The sequence below is a fragment of the Phyllobates terribilis genome, unplaced genomic scaffold (genome assembly GCF_046119375.1).
Source record: "Phyllobates terribilis strain yellow unplaced genomic scaffold, ASM4611937v1 Scaffold_1__5_contigs__length_1240528914, whole genome shotgun sequence".
In the NCBI taxonomy this organism is placed as follows: domain Eukaryota; kingdom Metazoa; phylum Chordata; class Amphibia; order Anura; family Dendrobatidae; genus Phyllobates; species Phyllobates terribilis.
In genome coordinates, this window is record NW_027362761.1 from 883,362,146 (window position 1) to 883,387,940 (window position 25,795).

General features: G+C 49.6%; 1 protein-coding gene across 3 annotated transcripts in view; it reads right to left on the reverse strand.

Annotated features, from left to right (window-relative positions):
• Positions 1-25,795, reverse strand: part of LOC141154236 (bifunctional heparan sulfate N-deacetylase/N-sulfotransferase 3-like) — an 875,193-nt gene that overhangs the window by 160,101 nt on the left and 689,297 nt on the right. For all 3 annotated transcript variants that reach the window (XM_073639857.1, XM_073639847.1, XM_073639839.1), the window contains exon 9: positions 6,101-6,224. In XM_073639857.1, the coding sequence (XP_073495958.1) occupies positions 6,101-6,224 (124 nt within the window). The remainder of the gene's footprint in view (positions 1-6,100; positions 6,225-25,795) is intronic.

Genomic DNA, 25,795 nt, shown 5'->3' on the forward strand with positions numbered 1-25,795 from the left:
TCTTGTTAAGCTACTGTGACCTCCACCATTCTTCCAAGGGGCATTAAAACCGTCTTGTTAAGCTACTGCGACCTCCACCATTCTTCTAAGGGGCATTAAAACCGTCTTGTTAAGCCACCATTCCTCCAAGGGGAATTAAAACCGTCTTGTTAAGCTGCTGCGACCTCTACCATTCTTCCAAGGGGCATTAAAACCATCTTGTTAAGTTACTGCGACCTCCACCACTTTTCCCATTGGCATTAAAACCGTCTTGTTAAGCTACTTCGACCTCCACCATTCTTTAAAGAGGCATTAAAACCGTCTTGTTAAGCTACTGCGACCTCCACCATTCTTCCAAGGGGCATTAAAACTGTCTTGTTAAGCTACTGCGACCTCCACCATTCTTCCAAGGGGCATTAAAACAGGCTAGTTAAGCTACTGCGACCTCCAGCATTCTTCCAAGGGGTATTAAAACCATCTTGTTAAGCTACTGCAACCTCCACCAATCTTCCAAGGGGCATTAAAACTGTCTTGTTAAGCTTCTGCGACCTCCACCATTCGTCCACGGGGCATTAAAATCGTCTTGTTAAGCTACTGCGACCGCCACCATTCTTCCGAGGGGAATTAAAACCGTCTTGTTAAGCTAGTGCTACCTCCACCACTTTTCCAAGGGGCATTAAAACCGTCTTGTTAAGCTACTGCGACCTCCAAGACTTTTCCAAGGGACATTAAAACCGTCTTGTTAAGCTACTGCGACCTCCACCATTCTTCCAATGGGCATTAAAACCATCTTGTTAAGCTACTGCGAACTCCACCACTTTTCGCAGGGGCATTAAAACCGTCTTGTTAAGCTACTGCGACCTCTACCATTCTTCAAAGGGGCATTAAAACCGTCTTGTTAAGCTACTGCGACCTCCACCATTCTTCAAAGGGGCATTAAAACCGTCTTTTTAAGCTACTGCGACCTCCACTACTTTTCCAAGGGGCATTTAAAATCGTCTTGTTAAGCTACTGCAACCTCCACCACTTTTCCAAGGGGCATTAAAGCCATCTGGTTTAGCTACTGCGACCTCCACCACTTTTCCCAGGGGCATTAAAACCATCTTGTTAAGTTACTGCGACCTCCACCATTCTTCAAAGGGGCATTAAAACCATTTCGTTAAGCTACTGCGACCTCCACCATTCTTCCGAGGGGAATTAAAACCGTCTTGTTAAGTTACTGCGACCTCCACCACTTTTCCCAGGGGCATTAAAACCGTCTTGTTAAGCTACTTCGACCTCCACCATTCTTTAAAGAGGCATTAAAACCGTCTTGTTAAGCTACTGCGACCTCCACCATTCTTCCAAGGGGCATTAAAACTGTCTTGTTAAGCTACTGCGACCTCCACCATTCTTCCAAGGGGCATTAAAACAGGCTAGTTAAGCTACTGCGACCTCCAGCATTCTTCCAAGGGGCATTAAAACCATCTTGTTAAGCTACTGCAACCTCCACCAATCTTCCAAGGGGCATTAAAACCGTCTTGTTAAGCTACTGCGACCACCACCATTCTTCCAAGGGGCATTAAAACCGTCTTGTTAAGCTACTGCGACCTCCACCATTCTTCCTAGGGGCATTAAAACCATCTTGTTAAGCTACTGCGACCTCCACCATTCTTCCAAGGGGCATTAAAACCGTCTTGTTAAGTTACTGCGACCTCCACCACTTTTCCCAGGGGCATTAAAACCGTCTTGTTAAGCTAATGCGACCTCCACCATTCTTCCAAGGGGCATTAAAACCGTCTTGTTAAGCTACTGCGACCTCCACCTTTCTTCCAAGGGGCATTAAAACCATCTTGTTAAGCTTCTGCGACCTCCACCATTTTTCCAAGAGGCATTAAAACCGTCTTGTTAAGCTACTGCGACCTCCAACATTCTTCCAAGGGGCATCAAAACCGTCTTGTTAAGCTACTGCGACCTCCACCATTCTTCCAAGGGGCATTAAAACCGTCTTGTTAAGCTACTGCGACCTCCATCACTTTTCCCAGGGTCATTAAAACTGTCTTGTTAAGCTGCTGAGACCTCCACCATTCTTCCAAGGGGCATTAAAACCATCTTGTTAAGCTATTGCGACCTCCACCATTCTTCCAAGGGGCATTAAAACTGTCTTGTTACGCTACTGCGACCTCCACCATTCTACCAAGGGGCATTAAAACCGTCTTGTTAAGCTACTGCGACCTCCAACATTCTTCCAAGGGGCATTAAAACCATCTTGTTAAGCTACTGAAACCTCCACCAATCTTCCAAGGGGCATTAAAACCGTCTTGTTAAGCTACTGCGACCTCCACCATTCTTCCAAGGGGCATTAAAACCGTCTTGTTAAGCTACTGCGACCTCCACCATTCTTCCAAGGGGCATTAAAACCGTCTTGTTAAGTTACTGCGACCTCCACCACTTTTCCCAGGGGCATTAAAACCGTCTTGTTAAGCTACTGCGACCTCCACATTCTTCCAATGGGCATTAAAACCGTCTTGTTAAGCTACTGCGACCTCCACCTTTCTTCCAAGGGGCATTAAAACCATCTTGTTAAGCTTCTGCGACCTCCACCATTTTTCCAAGAGGCATTAAAACCTTCTTGTTAAGCTACTGCGACCTCCAACATTCTTCCAAGGGGCATTAAAACAGTCTTGTTAAGCTACTGCGACCTCCACCATTCTTCCAAGGGGCATTAAAACCGTCTTGTTAAGGTACTGCGACCTCCACCACTTTTCCCAGGGGCATTAAACCGTCTTGTTAAGCTACTGCGACCTCCACAATTATCCCAACGGGCATTAAAACCGTCTTGTTAAGCTACTGCGACCTCCACCATTCTTCCAAGGGGCATTAAAACTGTCTTGTTAAGCTACTGCGACCTCCACCACTATTCCAAGGGGCATTAAAACCATCTTGTTAAGCTACTGCGACCTCCACCACTATTCCAAGGGGCATTAAAACCGTTTTGTTAAGCTACTGCGACCTCCACCACTTTTCCAAGGGGCATTGACATTGTCTTTTTATTCCACTGCGACCTCCACCATTCTTCCAACGGGCATTGCATTTCCTCCTAATTTTAGTCACCTTTTGCTTTTCAATGCATAGGCGAACACTAAGGGAGACCCACTCCCCAATAATGGGTAGAAGGTTTTTAGTATGCTGTAATCCACGTCTGTTTCAAGGGGCATTGCAGTTCCTCAAAATTTTTGGAAAGCCTTCCATTCACTGCTTAGGCCAACAGTGCACAGGAGACTCAGTTGCTATAAATGGAATAAACGGTTTAGTTAAGGCCCTCTGACCTCCATGTCACTTCCAAGTGGCATTGGAGTGCCTCAAAATTTTTTGTAGGCATTCACTCACTGCATGCCCTATAAGTGTGAAGCTGAACTGCTCCTTTTGGTACAGAAACATATCCTACAAGACATGTGTGGTTGACTGGCCTGATATTGATGTGAATGGTCCCTGTTCCTCCTGCTCTTTCTCCTTTGCCACCACCTCATCCATAATTCGTCACCTGAAGCTTTGTTTTAATGGGAGTCATAGAACTGGGATAGTAGCAGAAAACATCCAGCAATCCTCGGAGGAGGTAGGATATGTGCCAAAACGCTGACCACTTCAGGCCTAGCCGCTACTACATACATGCGCTTGCATTCCAAGAAAAGAAAGCAGACACTAACTTCTACCATCATCATAATGCTCCTCACCTTGGCACTCTCAACTCCCCTGATGGAGAAGCCAGGGCCCACCGGAGGAGTCGGATTCACTGTTGGGCTCGTCCAGTGCTGTCCTAAAGCAGTCCGGGCTAAGAAAAGTGTGGGGAGAACTTCCAAGGAGAAATAGGGGTGGCTGGGGACCGTGTGTGGACACCCGGCCGCGGGGCGGCTGGGGACCGAGTATGGACACCCGGCCGCCCCCTGGTGGCTGGGGACCGAGTGTGGACACCCGGCCGCCCCCTAGAGGCTGGGGACCGAGCGTGGACACCCGGCCACCAGGCGGCTGGGGACTGAGTATGGATACCTCGCTGCCAAAGCAGCCATGAGGTAGTGGCCAGCTTCGGCCTCCTCCAAACTAAAAGGCCCCATTTCAAGTGCAAGCTAGTAGTATGGTATTGCAGCCTGGGGGTGGGTGGGTGGCAGGTTGCACACTTACGCTTGCATTCCAAGAAAACAAAGCAGATGCTAACTTCTATCATCATCATCATGCTCCTCACCTTGGCAGTCTCAACTCCCCTGATGGAGAAGCCAGGGCCCACCGGAGGAGTCTGGTTCTCTGGTGGGCTCGTCCAATGCTGCCCTAAAGCCGGCTGGGCTAAGAAAAGTGTGGGGGGAACTTCCAAGTAGAAATAGGGGCGGCTAGGGACCGTTTATGGACACCCGGCAGCCCCCAGGCGGCTGGGGACCGTGTATGGACACCCGGCCGCGGGGCGGCTGGGGACCGAGTATGGACACCTGGCCGCCCCCTGGTGGCTGAGAACCGAGCGTGGACACCCGGTCGCCGAGCGGCTGGGGACTAAGTATGGATACCTCGCTGCCAAAGCAGCCATGAGGTGGTGGCCAGCTTCGGCCTCCTCCAAACTAAAAGGCCCCATTTCAAGTGCAAGCTAGCTGTATGGTATTGCAGCCTGGGGGTGGGTGGGTGGCAGGCTGCATACTTGCGCCTGCATTGCAAGGAATGAGGGAGGTACAATTGAACACTGCCCTGGGACAAGGACTAGCACGGGGATAGTTGCAAGTCTGCATCTTCTCATGCGGCAAGGATCACTTCTGATGGGCACACTTTTAGGCAGTGACCTGGGTGTCAGAGATGCTTCCAAGGGTCTTCCCCATGCTCTTCCCATGTCTTTTCAGCACTGTATGCATGTGTCACACAGCACATGGCCAGATAAGATTGTAAAATGTTAAAATGACATTTCCCAGTGAATGCATTTGTCACGGTTGAAAGCAATACAAAAGTGCAAAAACGCATAAAAAATGATACTTGTGAACATAGCCCAAGGTGTGGAGGAGTATTTTTGTTTTTGTTTATTTATTTTACCTTATACCCAAGTCTTTACCCTGGAAAGGAAGTTCCTTAACATATTTCACAGGAATACCGTTTCAGTTTAGTTTTTGAACATTTTATTGTGAGCCCGTAAAAGTGGCTTAATACCTCTGACCACGTTGTTGATAGCAGTGACCTGGGGGTCAGAAATGCTCCATGCTGTCCCCATGTCTTTTGAGCACTGTCACTATCGTTTTGGGCACTTTTTAGGCTTTCTACAGACTGCCGGTGGTGCCGCTGCAAAAATACTCGGGTCTCCCATAGACTAACATTGGGCTCGTTGCTCGGGTCGAGCACTCGAGTATCACAGTGAGCTCGGGCCGAGCTTCGAGCACCCGAGCATTTTAGTGCTCGCTCAACACTAGTTTTAAAGTTTTGAAAAATGTAGGGAGCACAATTTTTATATACCTGTATGTATCATTTTATTATAGGAAATGGCAAAGCTTGATCATGTGGTGTTTCTGCCGTTGACAGGAAGATTGATGTACCTTAACCAATCCTAAATTGGATGATATGTTGTTTCAATTTTTTTTAATAGCTACTAAACCAATAAGACTTTTTTTTAATAAAACACTGACAGATTGCAGTCATTAAACAGTCTGAACTTTGCCTTTGCTCACTACTGGTTTTTCTCTGTCAGACAAATAGCTGGACTGGTAATTATAAAACTCTTTTCATAGTATCATGACGTTTTTCATTTGGAAAAGTAAAAAAGAGTAGTTTGCTTCTTAAAAGTCCAAATCGACACTGGGCTGATGCTACTGTATTCCCGCTCTGATATATAGTGTTCAATACAGATTATTATTTCACATAGAAGTTGCTTATTTAAAAAGAAAAGCTATTTTCATCTTATTATGGAGTTGTGAGTACATAGCGGTGGTTAACTGAGCAGTTTGTTAATTTTGTGGTCAAAGTCGAAAAGTGGATCCAAAGAGCGGCATTACCCTGTTACATTACACAGATGAAGTAATGACACATTAATGAGAACACTTAATTCTCCCTAAGACCCCGTTAACGGAGGGCATTTGAATAAAGTAAAAAATAAGAAGTAAATATACAGTTTGATACTTACCAATCCAAGCCTTTGTGGTAGTTATTTCCATTAAAGAATTGCATCTCTTCAAATGTTTTTGGGTTTGGTGAATTGCTAATTATTGCAGGATGCATAACCAAAAACAAGTACAAGGCTGTAGTACCTGCCATGAACACAAAAAAACAGCTTAGATAAATATTTTTAGATAATAAAAATATATTTTCTATCCTTAGTTTCCACATCAAATAAGTGATGGGTAATCATACTGATGGGTTGATGTACAAATAATGGGTAAACATTGTTTTTACTTACAATGTGCCCTTTGATGTTCTTCTAGTAAACATGAAATTAAAGCCGGAACCTGGGACATTTTTACATATGTAAATTTAAGAGGTTATGGTGGTGCTATGGTGATTGGTGAATGGTGATGTGGGGGATATGCACACTGATCTAAGAAATGGGAGATGGCACCAAGTGAAAACCCGTTCAGACACTGAGCGGGTAAAAGTGATATATAATGTGCTGGTGCAATGGTGTGCAGCCCAATCAGGCAGCACACCAGCACCCTGCCGCATTATATATCATTTTTAGATATATGGATTAAGTGACCATTAATCATTTAGAATGTAGCGTTTATGACCCATAATTTGATCAATATTGATTACTATTTACAAAGCTCACATTTCATTGGTGGTTCATGGGGATTTTCTGTGAATGATCATGCACTCTCCTGCTTGCATAGCAGAGCATAGTATAACTGACTGCTTCTTCAGCTTGGCTGTCAGAGCAATTTGGATGCAGTCGGAGTGTCTGGGCCCTTAGTGTTTCTGATTTTATGAGTTCGATAGGATCTTAGATCATTCTGCAGCTGGTGTCAGTTGAATCTTCAGGTATCACTGCTACTGGCATAGTAGAGCCAAGCATAGCATAGCTACGCTACAACCCAGTTGTCATATCAAGTAGGATGCCATGAGAGTGTCTGGTGACTGGGTCATAAGGTGCATATGATTTTCATGATTGAGATAGGGTCATTAGGTGCAACTGGTATGAGTGAAATCTTCAGAGTGCGTTCATACTTTCTGTAGTGCCGGCGTCCCTGCCCTCTGCTAGGCAGGGACGCTGTTCCCCTCAGCGCTCTGCTCCGTGCCCGGCATCCCTCTCCCGCTCTGCTGGCAGCGCGCGCTCCTTCCCGGCCACTGTGCTTAGGGCGCGCGCGCGCGCCCTCCCTCCCTCTTAAAGGGGCCGCGCGCGCCGTCCTAAGGAGTCCCCGGCCAATGGCCGGAGGACTTTACCATATATAAGGCACCTCCTCCAAAATGGAGGTGCCCGAGCAATGTTGTTGCACCGTTCTACTCTGCTTCAGCCCTCAGGTCCCGTTGCCAGTTACCTGCCAGTTACCTGCCAGATTCCTGCCAGCTTGCTGTCCTAATCCTGCCTGATTTCCTGTTACCTGCCTGCCTGCCTGAGGTCCGACGGTCTGCCTTACAACTCCGGTCAGTCTGTCTAAGGACCAACTTGCCCGCTCACCTGGGAGCGCACATCAGCTACCTGCCTGCTTGCCTGAGGTCCGACGGTCTGCCTTACAACTCCGGTCAGTCTGTCTATGGACCAGCTTGCCCGCTCACCTGGGAGCGCTTCTCCGCTACCTGCCTGCTTGCCTGGCCGGGGGTTCCGCTGTCACGTGCTGGGACCACCAGCTATTCCAGAGACTCTTGCCCGCTCACCTGGGAGCGCTTCTCCGCTACCTACCTGCTTGCCTACCTGGAGGCTCCGCCGTCACGTGCTGTGACCACCTGCTATTCCAGAGACTCTCGCTTGCTCACCTGGGAGCACACATCCTCCATCTGCCTTGCTAGCCTACCTGGAGGTTCAGCCATCACAGGTCGTACCTACCCTTTACCTAGAGACTGCCCCGGTCACTTGCCGTGACCTCCAGCCCGTTCTTCCAGAGACTGCCCCGGTCACTTGCCGTGACCTCCAGCCCGTTCTTCCAGAGACTGCCCTGATCACTTGCCGTGACCTCCTGCCCGTACACCCAGAGACTGTCCCGGTCACCTGCTGTGACTGCCTGCCTGGTCGCCACCCGCTCCCTTACAAGGACCGCTCCCTTGTATAGTAGCCCAGAGGTTCCGCCTCCCAGACCCGTTACAGTTTGCTCGGGCCATGGAACCCGGTGGCACCCAAGCTCTCTCGCTTTCGGACCTACGTCATGAACTGTCCCGTCAGAGGTCCCAACAGGAGTCCATCCTGAGTCATCTGCGGAATGTCAACTCTTTCCTGGACACTCTGACTGCTCCACCAGCAACCACCGCTAGTGTCATGACTCGCAGCCCGGCAGCGCCGCTGCCCACCAATACCATGGCATCCTGCCCCGGACCCCGGCTTTCTACACCTCCACGCTTCGGAGGCGACCCCGCTCAAGCTAGGGGCTTCATAAACCAGTGCACCCTGCACTTTGAACTATTGTCCCACCAGTTTAACTCCGACCGAGCCAAAATTGCATTCATCATGTCCCATCTCACCGGGGAGGCCCTGGCCTGGCTAAATCCTCTATGGGAGAGAGGAGACCCCCTGGTGTCCAACTTGCCTGCTTTTCTCACGGCTTTCCGGAAAGTCTTCGACGAACCCGGACGGAAGACCTCATCCGCATCATCGTTGCTACGCCTCCGTCAGGAAAGTCTCACCGTGGGCCAATATGCCATACGGTTCTGTACCCTTGCCTCGGAGCTGGCCTGGGATAACGACGCTCTGGTTTCCGTCTTCTGGGAGGGTCTGTCCGGCCGTATTAAAGATGAACTTGCCGGTCGGGACATTCCTACCACTCTCGATGACTTAATAACTCTTGCCACCCGGATTGACCTACGGTTCCAGGAGCGTGCCAGAGAGGTCACCCGTGAGAGGAGGTTACCATGTCTAGCTCCTACTTTTCAGAAACCTGTCACTCCTTCTGTCTCTAACCAGGTACACCCTCCTGAGCCTATGCAGGTCGACCAGACCAAGATGGTCAAGACCCGTCAGGACTTACGCCGTGCCGAGGGGACCTGCTTCTACTGTGGCAGTAAGGAGCACCGGATCCGTGCCTGCCCGGAGAGGTCGGGAAATGCCTGTGTCTAGGTTCGCTCAGAGAGGTCCACCTAGACAAGAATAAATCCTCTCCATCCCTGCTGTTGTCAGTTTCAATCGTCTACGGGGAGAACCGTTATTTCGAACTAGCCCAACTGGACTCTGGAGCAGCCGGGAATCTTATTTCACAGTCCCTGGTAGAGAAATACCGCATCCCCACCAAACCTCTGGCTGTACCCTTGTCTGTTGCTGCCGTGGATGGGGGGCTCTTACCACGCCCCATCCAACTCATCACCGAATCCATTACTCTGCAGGTGGGAATGCTGCATTCTGAAAGTATCTCCTTCCATGTTCTGCCTGGACTCTCTCACGCCCTCTTGCTAGGCCTACCTTGGCTCCAGAAACATGCACCCGTTCTTGACTGACAGACCGGAGAAGTCCTTCGCTGGGGACAGGGCTGCCATAAGACCTGTCTGGTTCCCGTTCATCCCGTCCGTCCTTCTCCTACCCCAGCTAATCTACCTGGACTTCCGATTCCTTATTGGTCTTATGCTGATGTCTTTAATAAAAAGGAGGCAGAGACACTACCCCCTCATAGACCATACGACTGCCCTATCGACCTGTTACCTGGTACTTCTCCTCCCCGTGGGCGTATTTATCCATTATCCGCTGCTGAGACCCGGTCGATGTCTGAATATATTGAGGAGAATCTGGCCAGGGGATTCATCCGGAAATCTACCTCCCCGGCGGGAGCAGGCTTCTTTTTCGTCAAAAAGAAGGACGGCTCTCTCCGTCCCTGTATAGACTATAGAGGCCTTAACCAGATCACGGTGAAGAATAAGTACCCCCTTCCGCTCATTCCGGAGTTATTTGATCGTCTGAGGGGGGCTAGAATCTTCACCAAACTGGACCTCCGTGGGGCGTACAACCTGGTTCGTATCCGTCAGGGGGATGAATGGAAGACGGCATTCAACACCCGGGACGGCCACTATGAATATCTGGTAATGCCCTTTGGCCTCTGTAACGCTCCTGCCGTCTTTCAAGAGTTGGTCAATGACATCTTCCGGGACCTTCTCTACTCCTGCGTAGTGGTGGACCTGGACGACATCTTGGTCTTCTCTCCGGATCTCCAGACTCACCGGAGGGATGTTCGTCAGGTCCTGCTCAGGCTCAGGCAGAACCATCTCTACGCTAAATATGAGAAGTGCCTCTTTGAGCAGACCTCGCTTCCGTTTCTGGGCTACATTATCTCTCAGACCGGCCTACAAATGGATCCTGAGAAACTGTCTGCCATCGAGAAATGGCCCCGACCAGAGGGGTTGAAGGCTATTCAACGGTTTCTGGGCTTCGCCAACTATTACCGCCTCTTCATCCCGCACTTCTCTTCCCAGACTGCCCCAATTTCCGCACTCACCCGTAAGGGTACTAATCCCAAAGAGTGGCCGCCCGAAGCAGAGGAGGCCTTTCTTTCCCTAAAACAGGCCTTCTCTTCCGCCCCGGTGCTGCATCGCCCGGACGGCAACAAGCAGTTCTTCCTGGAAGTTGACGCCTCCTCCTCTGGAGCCGGAGCGGTACTTACTCAAAAATCATCTTCCGGGAGAATGGTAACTTGTGGCTTCTTCTCCAAACTCTTCTCCTCTTCTGAGCGCAACTATTCCATAGGAGACCGAGAGTTATTGGCCATCAAGCTGGCGTTGGAGGAGTGGCGTTACCTACTCGAGGGGGCTCTTCATCCGGTAATAATTTACACTGACCACAAGAACTTGGCTTACCTCCAGCATGCCCAGAGACTTAACCCGCGCCAAGCCCGGTGGTCCTTGTTTTTTGCTCGCTTTGATTTTGTTCTTCATTTTCGCCCGGCTGACAAAAACGTCAAAGCAGACGCCTTGTCCCGATCCTTTCTGGTGTCCGATCTCGAGGAAGAACCTAAACATATCATCGATCCCGCCAGAGTAATGCAGGTGGCTCCCGTGAGTCTAAATCGTCTCCCTCCCGGTAAGACGTTTGTTTCAGTACCTGATCGGGAAAAGATCCTACACTGGGGCCATTCGTCTAAACTAGCTGGCCACGCCGGTCAGAAAAAGACCCTCCAGCTTATTGCCCGGCACTATTGGTGGCCTACCCTGCACAAGGACATAATAGACTTTGTTTCTGCCTGTGTGTCCTGCGCCCGCAACAAAGTCCCGAGACATCTGCCAGCCGGACGCCTCCTTCCGCTTCCTGTACCTGCTGCCCCCTGGCAGCATATAGCAATGGACTTTATAACTGATCTCCCCGTCTCTGCCGGTTGTACGGTCATTTGGGTGGTCACTGACCGCTTTTCCAAGATGGCTCACTTTATTCCCCTGCCAGGCCTTCCGTCTGCACCCGAGCTGGCTAAAGACTTTATCCGCCACATCTTCCGTCTTCATGGCCTGCCCCTCCACATCGTGTCGGATCGTGGGGTACAGTTCACCTCACGTTTCTGGAGAGCCACTTGTAAACTACTAGACGTCACCCTGGACTTCTCTTCCGCTTACCACCCACAGTCCAATGGTCAAGTGGAGCGGATCAATCAGAACCTGACCAGTTACCTCCGGCACTTCGTTAATGCCCACCATTCTGACTGGGTGGATCTCCTACCATGGGCCGAGTTCTCTTATAATAATCACGAGAGCGAATCCTCCTCCAAATCCCCGTTTTTTGTAGTCTTTGGTCAGCATCCTCGGATTCCTTTTCCTGTCTCCACCTCTGTGGACAACCCGGCTGCGGAATCTCTCGTTAGCAAATTTTCCTCCATATGGGAGAGTACCCGGTCCGCACTCCTTCTGTCATCCGAGCGTATGAAAAGACACGCTGACAAAAAACGCCTGGATCCTCCACAATTTCGTCCAGGAGATAAAGTCTGGATCTCATCTAAATTTGTTCGACTCAACATACCTTCTTACAAGTTAGGGCCTCGGTTCATCGGTCCTCTGGAGGTCATCAGTCAGATCAACCCGGTGGCCTATAAATTGAAACTCCCGGCCAACTTACGGATCCCTAACTCCTTCCATGTATCTCTCCTCAAACCCGTGGTGCTTAACTCTTTTTCCAAGTCTACAGGTACGCCTCCTGCTCCGGTTTCTGCTGAGGACGAGTTTGAGGTAGAGAACATTCTTGCCACCAAAAGGGTAAGAGGAAAGACCTTTTTTCTGGTAGATTGGAAGGGGTTTGGTCCTGAGGAGAGAACGTGGGAGCCCCGGAAGAACATCCATGCCCCTCTCATCCTAGCTAAATTTCTATCTGGCCTAAAAAAGGGGGGGCCTAAAGGGGGGGGTACTGTAGTGCCGGCGTCCCTGCCCTCTGCTAGGCAGGGACGCTGTTCCCCTCACCGCTCTGCTCCGTGCCCGGCGTCCCTCTCCCGCTCTGCTGGCAGCGCGCGCTCCTTCCCGGCCACTGTGCTTAGGGCGCGCGCGCGCGCCCTCCCTCTTAAAGGGGCCGCGCGCGCCGTCCTAAGGAGTCCCCGGCCAATGGCCGGAGGACTTTACCATATATAAGGCACCTCCTCCAAAATGGAGGTGCCCGAGCAATGTTGTTGCACCGTTCTACTCTGCTTCAGCCCTCAGGTCCCGTTGCCAGTTACCTGCCAGTTACCTGCCAGATTCCTGCCAGCTTGCTGTCCTAATCCTGCCTGATTTCCTGTTACCTGCCTGCCTGCCTGAGGTCCGACGGTCTGCCTTACAACTCCGGTCAGTCTGTCTAAGGACCAACTTGCCCGCTCACCTGGGAGCGCACATCAGCTACCTGCCTGCTTGCCTGAGGTCCGACGGTCTGCCTTACAACTCCGGTCAGTCTGTCTATGGACCAGCTTGCCCGCTCACCTGGGAGCGCTTCTCCGCTACCTGCCTGCTTGCCTGGCCGGGGGTTCCGCTGTCACGTGCTGGGACCACCAGCTATTCCAGAGACTCTTGCCCGCTCACCTGGGAGCGCTTCTCCGCTACCTGCCTGCTTGCCTACCTGGAGGCTCCGCCGTCACGTGCTGTGACCACCTGCTATTCCAGAGACTCTCGCTTGCTCACCTGGGAGCACACATCCTCCATCTGCCTTGCTAGCCTACCTGGAGGTTCAGCCATCACAGGTCGTACCTACCCTTTACCTAGAGACTGCCCCGGTCACTTGCCGTGACCTCCAGCCCGTTCTTCCAGAGACTGCCCCGGTCACTTGCCGTGACCTCCAGCCCGTTCTTCCAGAGACTGCCCTGATCACTTGCCGTGACCTCCTGCCCGTACACCCAGAGACTGTCCCGGTCACCTGCTGTGACTGCCTGCCTGGTCGCCACCCGCTCCCTTACAAGGACCGCTCCCTTGTATAGTAGCCCAGAGGTTCCGCCTCCCAGACCCGTTACACTTTCTCCTTCTGGCATAGTAGAGCTGAGCGTAGTATAGTTGAGCTATGCTACATTCCAGTGTCAAAACTTTGAGGATGCCAAAAGAATGTCAGGGGCCTCCTTTATTAGATAGGGTCATTAGGTGCATGTCTATGTTTGACCTACAGCATAACAACTACCAGAGGATGGATCCAAAGGCAACAGAGGGTAAAGAGCCCTGGGGGAAGGGTAATCATTAGGGTGATCAGAGTTACAAATCAGTGTAGATTTTAAAAACAGGTTGTATTGAAATACATGATTAAGTCTGTGTGTTCAGAAAACTGAGAACATATTATAGTTTTGGGAATAAACTTTTAATAAAGCCTTAGAAGGTACGGTAGATGATTTTTCGATTAGTGTCAAAAATCTTGACATGTCCTAATGGCTTACATTATAGTTTATAGTGTTTTTATTCTGGAAACAGCACTTTGGACTAATCGTATTGCTTTAAAAAATAGCAGAATGCCTGAACTAAAAGGGGGAAAATGGTACCCTAAAAAATATTTAGACCAATATCACACACACAGCATACTATCTGTGGCAGGTGAGCAATGGTAATTTTCTAAAAGGGTTTTTACCAAACAGAGATATAAAATATTCTCTACCAATAGCATAGGCTTATTAATCGTGAGTGGTATAACTCCTGGGAACTCCACTGAACCCCTAAATAGGTAAAACAGGTTCTGTAGAACCCCGTCTGAATGTTGCCAAGACTAAGAGTGCACACCACTGCTCTGTCCATTCTCTATGAGACTGTTGGAATTAGCCAAGTACTGTACTCTGCTATTACCGGCACTCCCATAGACAATGGATAAAACAGGGGTGTGAATGTGACGCGCCCCTGGGCCTGTGTCGCGCTGCGTTGCGCACGCGGGAGCCTACCCGGAGCCGGATCAGTGGAGGGTTGTAGTCTCGTGGCGGTGACCCGGTCCGTGCCCAGGGAATCAAACTAGACGGCAGTCTATTAGTAGTAAATAGTTGATGACTACGCCACCCGTTGAGTGCAGCCAGGAAGCTGCTGCTGCAGGGCAGACCGCTGAGGCCGGTGGTAGGATTGTGCAGCGTGATAGTATAACCCCCAACGGGAGGGGTATGGCCTCAGGGCAGCCGACGTGGATGATGGGGGTAGCAGGAACCACTCAGAGACGGTACGGTGTAGTTCAGGGTCTTTACTGGTAACAACGACAGACCCTCCCGGAGTACTTGCTAGCAAACGGGGCCTGGTCAGTCTTTGAGCAGATGGGATCTCCCTTGGCCAGGCGTAGTTATAGGCCTCCCAAACTGACTGTACTCTTCTGGCTACCTTGCTAGAAGCTGATGTAAGTAGCCCACGTCCCTGAGTGTACCGTGTGGTGCTCACCCGTATGGCCGGTGACTCGGGGCCTTCTAATGGCTTCCGCTCCACGATGGCGGTGCTGGTCCCACGCGTGTGACCGTGCCTTCGGGCTTCTGGGCCAGAGGACCTGAAATCCCCTGCCTGACGGATTCTGCTGCTGGGTAGGAGTTAGTCCCCACAGCCTCGGACTCCGGGTCCGGTAAAGAATCTTCTTAGTCAGGGCGAGCTCTGCAGCTGCCAGCCCCTGACTCCTTGTAACTCTGCTGTTTCCTATGCTGCTTCTTGTCTCCACTCTCCTTGTCTGACTCACCCTGCCTCAGCCCCGGGTTTATACAGGGGAAGTTCTTCCCCTCCCAAGACTGGGCAGGAGGTGTGGCATGCACAGGATCCCTGACCAAAGGACCTCCCACCTGCTCTCAGACATAACATTACATTACTGTGGAAAACCAGACCCCTGGGGTGCCACATTCCCCCCTAGTGAAATTTAGTACTCCGGGACTAAACACATTAGAAAAACATAACAAAGTATAACAATAACAATACTATAAGAAAAACACATAAGATGGTTACGGCGTGTCCGCAACCGGATGCAGTCTTTGAAGAAAAGCAAAGGTGTCCATTTCACCAACACAGGGAGACGTAACCAGGTAGGGGTCTGTCCTACCCCGAGTCCTTAACAGTCTCTAGTCCATCCTGGGTTACGCTCCAACTATATACAAGGATTCCCGGTAAATCCACCAAGGTTTCCTAAAAACAACTGGAAACACAAAATTATACACAAGCAACAATACACAGATAAACATAAATAAAACTATTTTTACACTTCAAATTCTCCAGCGTGCGGGTAACTGGCCTCTAGTGGCCCTAGTGGACCTACGGAGCTGACTGTCTGGCCCTGAACTACAGGGTGTAGGAGCTGTCAAGGGTAAACTGGGCAGCTGTCTACCGGCTCTTTGTCTCACTAGGGGTACGGCAGGCTCACTATAAGCAGAGGGTTGATTCTCCTGTTCTACTCGTGTGGAGTCTTCTGCCTCCTGGACCGGCTGTTCTTCCAGCTCTACCCGTTGCTCCGTAGGTTCTTGGGATGATGGTTGGAGGAAGGTGAGTACGGGTACCACAACTGCACCATTGACTTGAGTCCAAGACCGAGGGAAGTCCCCGAGCACGGTACTAACCATATCTTCCCTTTCCTCTACGGGTCGATGGTCTTCTTGTTCTTCTTCAGGGTTCCTCAGTTGTTCGGGACACTTCTTCAGGTGGTCCCGGGATACAATGGCTGTGGTTTCCCCTCCGTCTTTACTGATGGTACAGACCTTCGGGTTCTCGTGGCTTGAGGGCAGTACGGTGTACGGGTCCTTCTCCCACTGGTCATCCAACTTGTGGAGCCGTCTTTTCCTCTTCAAGACCTGCTCTCCGGGTACCAGGGGAACAGCGGGAGCATACTGGTTGTAAGTCTTCTCTTGTCTTTCCCTAGCCTGACAGAGACTTCGCTCCACGCTCTCTTGTACTCTCCGGTACTGCTGCTGCCTCTCTGTGTCCCAGTCTGTTTCTGGTGAAGTGTCCTCAGGTGTCAGGACTCCCATTTCCAGGTCAACAGGTAACTTACCAGGTCTCGCCCTCATTAGGTAAGCCGGGGTACAGTTGGTGGAACCTACCGGGATGTGGTTGTATAGGTCCACCAGATCGGGCAACTTCTCAGGCCACAGACTGCGTTCTTCCAGGGGCAATGTTTTTAGAAGATCCATTACCACCTGGTTCATTTTTTCACAAAGTCCATTAGTTTGCGGATGGTAGGGTGTCGTCCTTATCTTCCGGCAGCCATACAGATTGCAGAATTCCTGGAAGACCTCCGCTTCAAAGGCAGGTCCCTGGTCCGTCAGCACTTGGTCCGGGTACCCGTGTGGACGGCAGAAGTGCTGCTGGAAGGCTCTAGCTGCTGTTTGAGCCGTTAAGTCCTTGACGGGGACGACAACCAAGAACCGGGAGTAATGATCCACGATGGTTAACGCGTAGACGTAGCCACTTCTGCTTGGGGTCAGTTTTACATGATCCAAGGCTACCAGTTCCAACGGTTGCCGGGTGACGATGGACTGCAGGGGAGTCTTCTGGCTGGCCCGGTCCTTCCTTCTCAGATTGCACGGGCCACAGTCTCTGCACCACTTCTCGATGGTTCCCCTCATGCCTACCCAGTGGAACCGCTCGCGCAGCAGGAACTCCAGCTTTTTCCACCCGAAGTGTCCAGCTCCGTCGTGGTATGCCTCCATCACCATGGCTGCGTCTCTTCGTGGCACCACTACTTGCCAGAGTAGTTCATGCGTCCGGGAGTTGACCATTCTGCGGCACAACTTCCCCTTGTAAAGGAATAGTCGACTCTTCTCCGCCCATAGTTGTTTGGCTTCCTCCGGAGCGTCTGGTTCAAGGCGAGCCTCCGGCCGAGTCAGCATCTCCTTCACCAGTCGGACGGCAGGGTCGCTGTCTTGCGTTTCCGCCCAGTTGTAGTGGGGTAAGGGGTTCAACGTAGCAGCCTGCTTACCCCTTACCCGGTGGGAATACTGGATAGTCCCATGACGGTGGAACGCAGGGAGTTCAACTTCTTCCAGTCCCTCCGGATCTTCTCCTTCGTCCGGCAGGTTGGGCATCCTGGACAGGGCATCCGCGTTAGTATTGGAGCGTCCTGCCCGGTATTTGATTGTGAACTCGTAGTTGGACAGACGGGCCATCCACCTCTGCTCCAGGGCACCGAGTCTTGCCGTGTCCAGGTGTGTCAACGGGTTGTTATCTGTGTATACGGTGAACCGGGAAGAAGCGAGGTAATGCCTAAAGCGCTCGGTGACTGCCCATACCACGGCCAGGAACTCTAGCTTAAATGAGCTGTAATTCTCGGGGTTCCTTTCGGTGGGTCGCAGTTTTCGGCTGGCATAGGAGATTACTCGTTCTCTCCCCTGCTGAATCTGGGACAGTACGGCTCCTAGTCCGATGTTACTGGCGTCGGTGTAGAGGATGAAGGGCTGGCTATAGTCCGGGTACGCCAAGATTTCATCCCCCGTGAGGGCCATCTTCAGCTGGCGGAAGGACTCTTCTTCTAGCTCTTCCCATTTGAAGGGCGGCTTCTGGTTCTTGGCCTTTTGGGACTGGCCTATCAGGAGGTCCTGCATAGGCGCTGCCTTTTTGGTGAAACCGGGAATAAACCTTCGGTAGTAGCCTACCAACCCTAGGAACTGCCGCACTTCTTTTACGCTGGAGGGGCTTGGCCATCCCTTAATTGCGGTGATCTTATCGGGGTCGGGAGCCACTCCGTCAGCGCTCACCACGTGTCCCAGGTATTGCACCTTTGGTTTCAGGAGGTGACACTTGGAGGGTTTCACCTTTAGGCCGTAACTCGCCAGAGCTTCGAACACCTCCGCCAGGTGTTTCAGGTGGTCCTCATAAGTTTTGGAGTATACGATGACATCGTCCAGGTACAACAGGACCGTCTCGAAGTTTCTGTGGCCCAGACAGCACTCCATTAATCGTTGGAAGGTTCCTGGGGCGTTGCAGAGTCCGAACGGCATGCAGGTGAACTCGCTAAGTCCCATCGGGGTGGTGAATGCGGTCTTCTCCCGGTCCGCCTCTGCTACAGGAACCTGCCAGTACCCGCTATTGAGATCCAAGGTAGAGAAGAAGTTAGCAGATCTTAAAGCAGCCAATGACTCCTCTATCCTTGGTAAGGGGTACGCATCCTTGTGTGTGATACGGTTGATTTTCCGGTAATCTACACACATCCTCATGGTGTTGTCTTTCTTTTTGACTAAAACTAGTGGGGCTGCCCAGGGGCTACAGCTATCCCGGATTACCCCAACCTCCTTCATGTCTCTAAGCATCCCCTTGGCGTGTTGGTAATGTGCAGGGGGTACGGGTCGATACCTCTCTTTTATGGGAGGATGATCTCCCGTGGGGATGCGGTGTTCTACCCCCTTGACTCGCCCGAAGTCTAACGGGTGTTTACTAAACACTCTCTCATACTCTTGAACCACCCGATAGACTCCTTGTTTCTGATGTGAGGGAGTGGAATCAGTACCCAAATGTAGTTGCTGACACCAGTCCTCCATGTCTTTCTTAGAGCCGTTACCTTCCTCCGGGTGAGATGGAGGCAAGGGTTCCACAGATTGTATAGAATTTTGATTAGTGGTATATAATTTGGCTAGCGTGGCATACCGGGGCAGGTACACTTCCCTCTCCCCGATATTTATTATGCAAATGGGCACCCTCCCATGGCATACATTGACCACCCCCCGTGCTGTCAAAATGGTGGGCCTACTGTCTGAGTAAACTGGTTCTACCATTGCCTGGTAATCTCTACCTCTCAGACCAATAGCTGCCCGGCACCAAATCATCATTTCACTTTTTGGGGGCATGGCAATAGGAAAAGGGTCACACATTCTTACGCTACCAATCTCACCGCCGGAGAGTTCCACTTGTTGCCGTTGCATCAGTGCCCGGATCTCTTTCTGGAGCACCCGCTGCTCGCCGGAGCTGGCGTTCTTGGCAACCTGCTGTAAAAGGAAAATCACCTCTGCAAGACAATTTTCAATTACGTTAGTTCCTAGAGTTATTTTTGGGTGACTCTCATGTTTATCAAAATCTACAATGATCAGTCCCTGTGCGGCCAGTTCGACTCTACCGATTTTGAGGGTCACCTCTTTAAATCCGATCTGTGGCACGGGCTGGCCATTGCTGGCGATGATACTCAAGTCGTCGTCAGGGTAGCGGGTAATATCCGAGTCATTCCAGTACTGCTTGAAGAGCACGTACGGGATGGTGGTGACCTGTGACCCGGTATCCAGTAGGGCACTCATGGGAATGCCATCCAGTACCACAGGCAAGACTGGACGTCCTCCCACATATCTGTCGCGCCAGTTCGATGGGCCTGGTGATCTTTTTCCTGGGGGTTGGCCCTCTACCCCAGGTTGTGCCCGTTTAAAGAACAGTACCTTTCCATATGTCCGGGTTGATTGCAGCGGCGGCAGATGGGTCGTCCGTCCTCGCTGTATCGGTCACTGGGTCTTCCTCTGGCCGGTGGGGTCCTCCTTGGTCGACGCCACGGGATGTCCTCCGGTCCGGATGCCAGCTGGATCTTCCCTGGGGTGGAAACCTGTAAAGACTGCACAGTTCGGGTTAGCGCAGCAACGCTCTTAGCTAGCTCTTGGACCTGATGGTGTAGGTCTGGAGCCGGGTCATTGTCCAAAGCCTGCGCATCAGCTCCCACAGGCCCTGCCGACAAGGGCGCCGCCTCCTGGTGGTAAGTGATAGCTGGGCGCCTGTGGGTAACAACGCCACCCGGTGCTGGTTCTCGGAGCACCCGGATAGCTCTATCCTTGAACTGTGCAAAGTCCAGATGGGGATCCTGTAAGGCCATTGCCCGCAACTGGGTTCGGTGGGCATTGCAATATAAACCCTCTATAAATTGTTCAGTCAATAGCCTGTCCTCGTTTCCCACCCCATCAGGGTCGGTCTGCTTTATGGCCCTCAGGGCCTCTTGTAGGTTTAGTGCATAGTCCCTTATACTCTCATGCGCTCGCTGCTTGCACCCGTAGAATCTAAGCTTAATCTCGGCTGAGGTGCGGGTATCAAAGGTGTCCTTCAGCCGGGTTAGTATCCCTGCGACAGTCTTCCTCCCAGGTGGCCAGGATTTTACTTCCCTTTTGGCTGCCCCGGTTAGTTGGGCCACCAGGATGCTCACTTTTTGCTCTTCTGTGAGGGGGTACACCTGGAAGAGGCTATCCAGCTTTTCTCTAAAGTCATGCAGGGTATGTGACTCCCCTGAGTACTGGGGTAGCCAAGCTGCTCCCGGGATATAGGGCATGGTGAAGGGCATAACTGCAGCAGCGGTAGCGCTGGCGGGGGTTGAGGCAGTGAAGCTCTCCTCCGTATCCGACATCTTCCTCCCCTCTAGTGGACCGTGGCCTACCTTGCGATGATCCTCTTCCGTAGGCCGCGGCTCCGCAGTGGATCGTCAGGGTTGAGGACCTTCCGTCGCGCTCCTGTGACGTCGGCGTCTGCTGGGCTCCTTCCAGGACCTTACGCAACGTCCGGACGTGAGGCGGGGCTTCAGTTCTCGCGCGCTTTCGGAGTCCACGCCCCTCTTCTTCCCGCGCGGCGTCCTCAAGATGGCGTCCAATGGCGGGAAAACTCCACGGATGGCGGGAAGAAGGTCGAAGATGGCGCCGGATGGCGGGAAGAAGGTAGAAGATGGCGCCGGATGGCGGGAAACCTCCACGGATAGCGGGAATCTTCACCACTGGTAAGTTTGAACAGTCTTTGCTTTTCAGGCACGCAGTACCCGGTGGTTGCGGGCACGAAATCCTGCCGACTACGCCAAAGTTGACGCGCCCCTGGGCCTGTGTCGCGCTGCGTTGCGCACGCGGGAGCCTACCCGGAGCCGGATCTCTTGAGGGTTGTAGTCTCGTGGCGGTGACCCGGTCCGTGCCCAGGGAGTCAAACTAGACGGCAGTCTATTAGTAGTAAATAGTTGATGACTACGCCACCCGTTGAGTGCAGCCAGGAAGCTGCTGCTGCAGGGCAGACCGCTGAGGCCGTGGTAGGATTGTGCAGCGTGATAGTATAACCCCCAACGGGAGGGGTATGGCCTCAGGGCAGCCGACGTGGATGATGGGGGTAGCAGGAACCACTCAGAGACGGTACGGTGTAGTTCAGGGTCTTTACTGGTAACAACGACAGACCCTCCCGGAGTACTTGCTAGCAAACGGGGCCTGGTCAGTCTTTGAGCAGATGGGATCTCCCTTGGCCAGGCGTAGTTATAGGCCTCCCAAACTGACTGTACTCTTCTGGCTACCTTGCTAGAAGCTGATGTAAGTAGCCCACGTCCCTGAGTGTACCGTGTGGTGCTCACCCGTATGGCCGGTGACTCGGGGCCTTCTAATGGCTTCCGCTCCACGATGGCGGTGCTGGTCCCACGCGTGTGACCGTGCCTTCGGGCTTCTGGGCCAGAGGACCTGAAATCCCCTGCCTGACGGATTCTGCTGCTGGGTAGGAGTTAGTCCCCACAGCCTCGGACTCCGGGTCCGGTAAAGAATCTTCTTAGTCAGGGCGAGCTCTGCAGCTGCCAGCCCCTGACTCCTTGTAACTCTGCTGTTTCCTATGCTGCTTCTTGTCTCCACTCTCCTTGTCTGACTCACCCTGCCTCAGCCCCGGGTTTATACAGGGGAAGTTCTTCCCCTCCCAAGACTGGGCAGGAGGTGTGGCATGCACAGGATCCCTGACCAAAGGACCTCCCACCTGCTCTCAGACATAACATTACATTACTGTGGAAAACCAGACCCCTGGGGTGCCACAAATGCACCTCTTTGTTAAGGAGTAACTTGTATACTTTTTACAACCCCTTTAAGTATTCACTTTTTTTTTTTTGCTATTGTGATGCTGCTATTCCTTATTTAAAGAGGTATCGACTTAGAACTCTATGTCATTGCTAATATTAAGTCCTCAAGTGAAATTCAATCATCAAATGCTCATTTTGGTGACGTCATCCAATATACATGTGTATCTGTTGACAATGGCTTTTTAACTTGCGACATTGCGAACATAAGATGCAACATTAAGGCTGTGTTCCCACAATGAATTTTTGGTACATTTTTGATGCTACATATTTTCACAGAGTCAAAAATGCAGCATGTTACAGTCCCAAAAAAGTGGATGGAATTTATAGAAATCTCATGCCGAGAGTGCTTTTATTTTACTCAGCGTAAACTGAATTCAGTTTTAGCATAAACTCAGCATAAACCTGAGTTTTATGTGCAGATTTTCCCCATAAACTTGCATCAGATGCAGAAAATCTGCATGTAAAAACACACATATGGGTTTTTAGTGCATTTACAAAGTGGAAACAGACCACACATGACTATATCAATAAGTTTTGTCAAAGCCAATTACCAGGAGGTGTCAAGAACAAAATAGTTTTATTTAAAGAATGATACCAAATCTCACCAAATACTGATCATGGGAATGTAGCCTAAAGCTCATGCTCCAATCTATCACAAGCAGGTTGAGTGCCTGGCTGTCAGTACAATTATAAAAAAAAAGCAGTACAAGTATAAGGCCACGTTCACACGTTCAGTATTCAACAGTATTTTACATCAGTATTTGCAAACCAAAACCAGGAGTGGGTGATAAATACAGAAGTGTTGACGTGTTTCTATTATACTTTTCCTCTGATTGTTCCACTCCTGGTTTTAGCTTTCAAATACTGATGTAAAATACTGACCAAATACTGAACGTGTGAATGTAGCTTAGATTTATTGAATATATGAAGTTACAATGCCACTGTGTCTAAAGGACCGGGTGATCAAATGTTCCTCCCAGCATAGCAGACTTGCTCCGCTAGTGATTGGTATCAGAACTGGGTGGGCTCTTTTCCAATGTAAATAGCGCTACTACGAGGTTTAGTGTAAAACTGCAAAATAAAAAAAAAGTCACCCAACTTTTATGATCTCATGGGGGCATATTATGTTAATAAGTATATAAACAAAAATAAGTAATAAAATGTAGAAAAGAAACACAAAAAGTGGACATACTGCCCATACTAGAAAAAATATCACTAAGGTCGCCCTCTAATTTGAGACTGTAAAAATAATATATTAAAATTACTGCAACTAAATAGGGAACCTAGCCTAATTCTTTGTTTTAGTGTGAACTCAAAGAAAAAATTAAAAATTTTGCAAAACATCTTTTTCTTTGCTCCTCATACATACTACCCTTATTAACACTAAAATAGAAAAAACATTTCTATAACAAAATGCTATTAAAAATGCATTGAGGGTATGTTCCCATGATGAGTATTTGGTGATTTTTGATGTTGCAGATTTTCTGCACCATTTCTGCAGCTATTAAGTAAATTAAGTTCCTTACATTTTTTCCTATTGCCTTTTTGAGTGCCTTTTTTAACATACATTTTTTAGTCTCTTTTTGGTTTGTCATGTTCTAAATAAAACTGCTTTGTTTTTTATACTTTCTGGTAATTGGACTTTGGCAAACCTTCACTGGTACAGCTATGTGCATATTACATGTTTTTTTCATGTGTTTCTGGAACGGAAACTGCATATACATTTTTTAACTGCGGATTTTCCGACTCTAATGCAATTCTCAAAATCCGAAAATAAAAGTCAACGTACTTGCGAGAGAAATTGACATGTTGCGGATTTGAAACCTGCACCGCAGCTCAGTTTACACAGCGTAAAAAAAGCACAGTGGACAGGAGATCTATATAAATCCTATCCATTTTACTAAAACTGTAAGACAATGCGTTTTTTGCACATCGAAAATATGCATAATCAAAAATGTAACCTAAGTATCATGAGTGATTAAAAAAACAGCAAGAAACGTCCATCCAATAGCATCCATATGTCTATAATGCACCCTGTCTATGTGGACACATTTAGATATATTCTTTTAAGTCATTTTAAGCCAGCTGTTCTATTATTTTTGTACAGAAATTTTGTCTTTTTTTTTGTCAATATTTTTTGACATGGGCTGTAATACTGGCATTGGATTCTGAATGATTAAAAATACATTTATTTCACATTTTTTAGGTTGGCAGATAAAACTGGTGAATTAATTTCCCTTAGGATTTTTCCTGAAATCAAGCCCAATTGTCATCACAGTGCCTCTATACCATTTTTCTAAAAACTCAGAAATTATGTGTTTTCTCAGAGCATATCAAAGCAATGTATGATTGAAAAACAATCCTTGCATTATTAAATATATTATTAACGTTATGCAGTTAACATCCTTATTAATATATTAGTGCCGTAGAAAGTTCAGCTGACATAGTTATCCAAATTTTCCTCGCTAAAAAGAGAAGAGGTGAGTCATCTTTCCACAGCCAGCAATTTTTACTTTCTGACCATAAACAAGTTTAAAATATACAGTGGTGGCCAAAAGTATTGGCACCCTGCAATTCTGTCAGATAATACTCAGTTTCTTCCTGAAAATGATTGCAATCACAAATTCTTTGGTATTATTATCTTCATTTAATTTGCTTGCAAGGAAAAAACACAAAAGAGAATGAAGCAAAAATCAAATCATTGATCATTTCACACAAAACTCCAAAAATGGGCCAGACAAAAGTATTGGCACCCTCAGCCTAATACTAGGTTGCACAACCTTTAGCCAAAATAACTGCGAACAACCGCTTCCGGTAACCATCAATGAGTTTCTTACAATGCTCTGCTGGAATTGTAGACCATTCTTCTTTGGCAAACTGCTCCAGGTCCCTGATATTTGAAGGGTGCCTTCTCCAAACTGCCATTTTGAGATCTCTCCACAGGTGTTCTATGGGATTCAGGTCTGGACTCATTGCTGGCCACCTTAGAAGTCTGCAGTGCTTTCTCTCAAACCATTTTATAGTGCTTTTGGAAGTGTGTTTTGGGTCATTGTCCTGCTGGAAGACCCATGACCTCTCACACTGGGCCCTACATTATGCTGCAAAATTTGTTGGTAGTCTTCAGACTTCATAATGCCATGCACACAGTCAAGCAGTCCAGTGCCAGAGGCAGCAAAGCAACCCCAAAACATCAGGAAACCTCCGCCATGTTTGACTGTAGGGACCGTTTTCTTTTCTTTGAATGCCTCTTTTTTTTTCCTGTACACTCTATGTTGATGTTTTTTCCCAAAAAGCTCTACTTTTGTCTTATCTGACCAGAGAACATTCTTCCAAAACGTTTTAGGCTTTCTCAGGTAAGTTTTGTCAAACTCAAGCCTGGCTTTTTTATGTCTCGGGGTAAGAAGTGGGGTCTTCCTGGGTATCCTACCATACAGTCCCTTTTCATTCAGACGCCGACGGATAGTATGGGCTGACACTGTTGTACCCTCGGACTGCAGGGCAGCTTGAACTTGTTTGGATGTTAGTCGAGGTTCTTTATCCACCATCCGCACAATCTTGCGTTGAAATCTCTCA